Raw genomic sequence first — 6,576 nt, forward strand, 5'->3', positions numbered from 1 at the left:
GGTCGGTGTTTCTGAAGCTATTAAGAGTTTGTTGTCGTTGCTGAACAACGCTAGGAAGGGGTCTCCCAGCACTAGGACCCTCTTGACCGGTAGCTTCTCCGCCCTCACCTGGGGCGCCTCTAGGCCTCCCTCCCCAGGCTCCTGGCAATGCCCAGTACTTTGGGAAGCTGCCGCTGTTAAAGATGTATTCCCGCTAGCCAGAGGAACCGCTCACGTAGTCTGTCCACCAGATCCAGATCAAAGATGGGGATTCGGAATTCCTCTTCTGGAGCCCCAGTTCTGCGCTTTGCCAGCCAGTATGGATGGATATCCTAGCTTTACCATGAGGCAGATTTGGATCCTGTTTTGGACCCCCTTTGCCATCCAGTCTCCCCAAACTTGAGAACAGTCCCCGAGGATGGAGGAAGTGGAGCAGGAGGCTTGCTTTTTTCTTTTTTTTTTTTTTTAATGTCTCCCTCCCCCCCTTATTTTTCTTAAATAAAAGCTCGTCTCTGTACAACCACAAACTCCCATGGCCCATTCAAGACCCCGCTACCACACGGCTGCCTCGTTCATTTCAGGAGGGTGGGACAAGTGGTTCCCGTAGCTGGCTCCGCCGTTGACCGACAGAGATGAGAAGGGTGGGCTAGGCCCGAAGACTTCCGCTGACATAGAGTGGAGAGGCCCGGGCAGGCTGGGCTCAGGACTTGGCGAGTCCCCTGGGGGATGTGCCAGGATGTCAGAGAATCGCTGCGCCTCACTGGAAGGGTGGTGGCCAGGCAGTGGGTGGTCCAGACCTCCCAGGGGCGTCCCCGAAGGCCCAGATGATGGCACAAAGGGTAGGTCCACTGGCGTCTGGGCCTGCGAGGAAGGCGGTCCTTGCGGAAAGAAGTCGTAGTTGCCTCCGGGACCGTAGTACTCGCTCTGGTAATCTGCCAACCAGTAAGGAGGAGAAAGAGAAGGATGTTAGTGCGCAGTCCGCGACCTAGCGGGACCCACGGGGTAGAAAGACAGGCCCGCCAGCGGGCATAGCTGGAGGAACTGGTTGTGCGTGAGGCACGGGAGCAGAATGGACACTTGGCACAAAACTGCTGCGCTTCCTACCCTGGACCCTCTTCTCAACGGGATTGGGACCACTTCCCCTGACGTGCTCCCCAATCTTCGCCCCTACACCTCAACAGAAAGCAAGAAGTGCTACCCGCTTCCAGCGAAGCCTGCTCGGCCTGCCCCCCTTCAGCCCCCTCCTGCCCCTTGCTTTGCCACTCCGGCACTCTCACCTCCGTAGAAGGAGAAGGGGCCGTTAGGGATGAGCTCGCCCGGCTCCAGGCGGTCCACTAGCGGCCGCATCCGACGAGGACTGCGGAAAAAGGCGTGGCGCCTGGCGCCCAGCGCGCTTAACTGCTTCATCCTCCGCTCCTTGGAGCGTCGATTCTGGAACCAGACCTGAAGCACACAGGCAGGAAATGACACCATGGAGAATCCACTGGGTAGCCGATGTGCGACGGGCCGGCAAGCTCAACCCTCTACTGTCCTGATAGTCCACTAGGCTGCACTCAAGGAGGGGGAGGTTAGCGTGTGTGTGCGTGTGCGTGTGTGTGTGTGTGTGTGTCTCCAAGCAGGACCAGGCCAAGGGTACTCAACATTCCCAAGAAGGGGGGGGGGGCGTGAGCAGACTACCGTCTTATCTAAATTTGCAGTCCCACTATTTCCAACAGTCACAGTCTTAGCATTGCATTATCTTAGGGATCACAGATATGGAAACACTCCCAAATACTGACACATATGCAGCTCCCCTTTCTGGGTCTTCTGTAGGCCCTACCCTCATATCACAATAGTGACAGAGACACAGAAAGCCTCCTGCTGATTGTTTCCCAAGGGTAGTGACACCAACCCCACGCCCACACAATCTGCTTTCAACACCCACACACAATCTCCAAGTGCCAAACATACTTAGCCACAGCCTCTCACCAATAGTGACAGACACACGAGCCCACATTCATGAGCACAGGTTCACACAGCCGCCCAGAGGCTGCCCTTAGCCAGTGCTTGGACAGACTCAATCAGTCTCCTAGGCGCATTCACCCACACCTTCACCTGGCCGCTGGGGCACTTTGATTAGAGGGCATAGTTTAGTAAGGGCTAGACTCCTGATGTCCTAGCCACACTCTACCTGGCCGCTTCCCAATGCAGAGGCCTAGCTACCTGCAGATGGCTTAGCCTCCCCATCCTATTCCAGGTTGCATCTAGGCAGAGCTGACTTTCCACAAAACCATCCTTCAATCCAGGGTATTCTACTTGCGCTCAAGGTAGGCAAGGCTCTCCTCTGGGGCTTTCCTATGTGGGGCACAAAGCTCACAAATTTGGGGTTGAGGAATTAGAGGAGAGCTTACTGTACAGAAACCAGAAGAACTGAATTACTCTGGAGCCCAGAGCCACCTCTCTGCTCCTTAACAAGGGTAGGAGAGGGACAGGATGTGTACAGAAAGATGAATGCCAGCTGTTGTCATTGGGGTGTTGGACACTGTGCTTTCTTCCAGCTCCCAAAGCCACTCCCTCCCTCTAAACTGCTACCACCTCTGTGGCTTTTCCTCACATTCCCACATTCCAAGGTATCAGGCATCCTTCTCCTAGTCCCAGTCACATCTCCCCTTCCCAACCATAAGAAACTCTGGGCTCTCCCAGGCTCAACCTAGATTCCCTTAGTGGCCATGTGAGCCTTTGGGAGACAGAGTGGCAAACCAGGGTTCTGACCTGGATGACCCGCATGTTGAGGCCAGTCTCTTGGGCCAATTGCTCACGGATATGGCGTGTGGGCTTAGGGGTAGCTGCAAAGGCTGCCTTTAAGGTCTCTAGTTGTTTGGCTTTGATCGTGGTCCGGGGTCCCCTGCGCTTGGCTCCTAGGTTCTGGTCATCATTTTCATTGCTACCACCTTCCTTGTCCGACACGTTGGCACTTTCAGAGTCCTTGGCATCATCCTGCGATGGGTCTTGGGAATCCGGAGATAAACTAGGGTCACTGCCTGTGGTGGCTAGGGAGAAGGAATGGACTGGTGAGCAGGAATGCCATGGCCGGCTTTCCTCCCCTAAACCCGCCCTCTTGCCAGTTGGGACTCCTGGCCTCACCCGAGTGGAGGCTGTTCTCTTTGGCGACACTGCTATTACTCAGGTAATCCTCTTTACAAACGAACTTGTTTTCGTCGATGATGTAGAGCTCCTCGCCGGTGGAAAGCTGCTTGTTGCACATCATGCAGGTGAAGCAGTTGAGGTGAAACACTTTGCTCCGCGCTCTCCGAACCAGATCGCTTGGAGAGATGCCCTGCGCGCAACCCGCGCATTTGGTACCGAAACATCTGTGTAAGGTGGGTGAGGGATTAGGGAACAGTGAGAGGCCAGAGGAAGTTGAGGTGAGGGAGAGAGAATGACTATAAAACATTTATTAAGCAAGTGAGGAATCAGGAGCAAACAAACGCCGGACAACAGCAAGAACGGAGGAAATAATTTCGGTTAGAGTTAAGGCCCAAGCTGTCCCCTACCTCTAACCTCACGCCTAGACATTAACCCCAGGAAAGAGTGTTTCGAGAAAAGGTTTCAAAGCAACTACCGAGGCAGAAAGGAAACAGAGCACACAGTTCCAGGTTATCTTCAAAGAAATCAAATTCGAGTTAAGAGCTCCGTAGAAATGCCCTGCTCTGTTCTGCTAGCTTTGCCCTTCTTTCACCACAAAAGGACCTGTTTTCAGGCGGGGTTGGGGGGGGGTTGGCAAAGTCCGATTCCTCCGTGAATAAACAAACACTGACTCGGACGGAGAGCCTTGGAAGCTGTAGCTGGGCTGTTGCCACGTTCTTGCGCAAAAGCCTGGCAGATTGGCGCAAGCGGGAGTCGCGGCAGGATTGAGCCGGCTTTAGGTGCCCTGCAGAGAATAGCCGCCAGCGCAGCCTCTAGGGTTCCCTGCAAACAAGCCGGTCGGTGTGGCTTAACGCTCGCTACGCGGCTCTGATACAGCCCTGCAGAGTAAAAACAAAACAAAAACAAAAACAAACAAACAAAAAAAAAAACCGCGTACTCTGCGGAAGCGCCAAAACTCAGCCTTTCCTCAGTCGCAGCTTGCACCGCTCTTTGCTTACAGTTCTGTTGCCAACACGAGCCTAGCCGCACATCCTGGATCGCCACTTGGGACTGCGCTTCCAGGGCCTTTGAGCAAAGGAGGCCTGGTGGCTTCAAACTCTCTCCCTGACTCGATCAAGACCAAGACAAACCAAGACCAAAATAGTGGAGTAATGTGTGGGATTTCAAATCAGTGGGAAATACAATTTACATTTGAGGCTATTCTTCTCTGTCGAGTTGTGATTGTGGCAAATAGTGAGTTTAAGAAAACACAAATAAAATAGTAAACGAGCTGCGAGTCTGCTAGGAGGTGGCCTTCCTGGTAGGGCACTGGCTGAAAAGGCCTTCAAGAGGAGCCTGGGCATTGGGCCGAGGCTAAAGCCAGATAGTACCAGGTCTAGTTTAGAGGCCAACCCACGTTTGGGGAAACCCCCTTAAGGCTCACAGGATTGGCCACAAGCCGGGTTCTTTACTTCGGCTTTCTCGGCCACCGGGACTCTGCAATTCCGACAAGATCTCTCAGAGAAGGAAAAAGCAGCACGTAAAATAAAGCTGGAGCTTCTGAGCTCAACTTGGACGACCAGCAATCTGGGAGGTCTGGAAAATGCGGTCGGGTGCTGGGGAGCTTGGCTTCGGGAAAGGCAAGCGGGAGCTGCAACCCTTAGGCTGCTCTATCTCAGCCGCGGCTTGGAAGGGTTTCTGAGCTGAAGCTGGCTCAGATCCTTTCTCCCGCCCGCCCCCCCCCCCAAGGCACGTGCAGCCAAACCCGGACCACACCTTCCAGTACCAAGTAGGACAGCTATCTCTGCATACCTGCTTCCTAAGAGGTAGTAGCGGGAAGGACTTGGCAGCCCTAGGGAGAGGCAGCCCCTAACGTGGCTGCCCTGGCCACACTGACCTCTGATCCGAAGCTGGCCAGGAAGGGCCCCTGGGAAGGGAGCAGTAGAGTCGCGGGAGGGAAGTACTCACCGGAAGAAGTCATTTTTACAGTAGAGCTTGCCTTCCCGGGAGAAGCACTTCTCGGTCAGGTTGCATTTACATTCACAGCACTGGACGCACTTGACGTGCCAGGCCCTGTCCAGCACGTTCAAGAGGAAACGGTCCAGGATGGGCCTTTTGCAGCCCGCACAGTGCACCATGGTCTTTGGTTTGGTCCGGTGAGGCCCGGAGCGACAGGGCAATTAAGAGTCAAGGGGGAATGACTCCTGAAGACAACCAGCCTGATTTTCCCAGCTCCTCCAAAAAGAAGAAACCCACTCTAGTCGGGCAAGCAAAAACCCGTACTGGCAAATCAAATGCGGGGAGAGACCAGGCTGGTAGGGGGCAGCCCAGGAATCCCTGGGCCGCGCGTGGTGGAGCAGCGCCACCTCAGCTCACTAGGCGAGGAAAACCAGTCTCCAGCGGGCAAGAAAGCGGCTCTTCTGTCCAAAGCCCGCGAAGGAGTGAAGGTCACCGAGAAAGGAGGCGGGACGAAAATAAATAAAACTGAAAACAGATGAAAAGAAAGACGCCAAGAACTCGGGATTCGGGAAAGCGATGCTGGGTTCTTTTCGGCTTGAGGTAGAGCTGTCAGAAGTCAAAGTGCATCTGCTTTAGTCCGGAGTATGAAGGCAGGTTGTGTATGTATGCCACACTGCCCACCACAGGGTTTTCTCCTTTAAAAAAAAAAAAATGGAAAGAAAAGAACACAGGAGTAGAAAGCTTTGGATCCTACATTGCCGGCTTCTTGCAGCAAGTCAGGACGCTCTGGGCGCCGGCTCTGGCCCTGGGGAGGGGGCGAGGGCAGGCTGAAGGTGGGGAGAGGGGCGGGTTGGGTAAGATATTTTGTTGTTTGTAGTTGTTGCTTAGGTCCCCCCCCTTTTTTTTGGAGAGAGTTTTTGCCAGTCAAAAATGGAAAGGGACAACTTCAAGCCAACGTAGCCGGGCGCACTCGCTCACTCCCCACCGCCCCAGTCCTGTCACCTGGGCCAGTGGCCTGCCAAACAGCCTTCCGTGTCCTCAGGATGGCCCTCCCTCCGCCTGTATTCCTTCGGAGAAGACAAGATCTGGCTCTTCACTGCGCCCGGCGGTGCATCCTGGCTTCAGTCACAACTCGCGACCGCTTGGGCGCGCAGCCCCGCATTGCTCGGCCCAGGCTCCCGCTGCCTGTGTTCCAGCCCCACAGTCTCTCGACTTTTTTCCTTTCCTCCCTCTTTTTTTTTTTTTTTTTTTTTGTTGTTGTTGTTGTTGTTGTGTGGTGGTGGCGAATCTGGGTTTTCTTTCTAGTCTCCTTCCTTTCCTTTTCCCTCCCTTTTTCTTTTCCTCGTTCAAAGCGAGGAGCCAAGGGGAGGGGTCGTCTTAGAGAGCTTTAGAATAACGTCCTGGTGCAGCAGCTACAGAAGGCCAGCGGCTGGAACAATTCGGCGCGGCTTGCGAGTGTAGCTGTCCGGCCCGCGGGTTCCTTGTTGGCTGTCCCCGGGCGCGCGTCCCTCGGTCCCAGGTCTCCTGGCCCAG

General features: G+C 54.7%; 1 protein-coding gene across 1 annotated transcript; it reads right to left on the reverse strand.

The window, feature by feature from the left end:
- Window positions 1–437: 437 nt before the first annotated feature.
- Lhx1 (LIM homeobox 1) lies at window positions 438–6,270 on the reverse strand. The gene is made up of 5 exons (XM_051158179.1): window positions 5,053–6,270; window positions 3,103–3,329; window positions 2,731–3,008; window positions 1,257–1,422; window positions 438–911 (listed from the first exon to the last, which is right to left on the reverse strand). The coding sequence occupies exons 1-5, from the start codon at window positions 5,220–5,222 to the stop codon at window positions 532–534; spliced, it is 1,221 nt and encodes a 406-aa protein (XP_051014136.1). The 5' UTR covers window positions 5,223–6,270; the 3' UTR covers window positions 438–531.
- Between the last annotated feature and the right edge of the window lie 306 nt (window positions 6,271–6,576).

Source organism: Acomys russatus, chromosome 16 (genome assembly GCF_903995435.1).
Source record: "Acomys russatus chromosome 16, mAcoRus1.1, whole genome shotgun sequence".
In the NCBI taxonomy this organism is placed as follows: Eukaryota; Metazoa; Chordata; class Mammalia; order Rodentia; family Muridae; genus Acomys; species Acomys russatus.

Coding starts and splice junctions, on each gene's coding strand:
- Lhx1 (XM_051158179.1), bottom strand. CDS start 5,222: ATGGTGCACTGTGCGGGCTGCAAAAGGCCCATCCTGGACCGTTTCCTC. Junction 3,330..5,052: donor TGTAAAAATGACTTCTTCCG/GTGAGTACTTCC, acceptor CACCTTACACAG/ATGTTTCGGTACCAAATGCG. Junction 3,009..3,102: donor AGAGAACAGCCTCCACTCGG/GTGAGGCCAGGA, acceptor CCTTCTCCCTAG/CCACCACAGGCAGTGACCCT.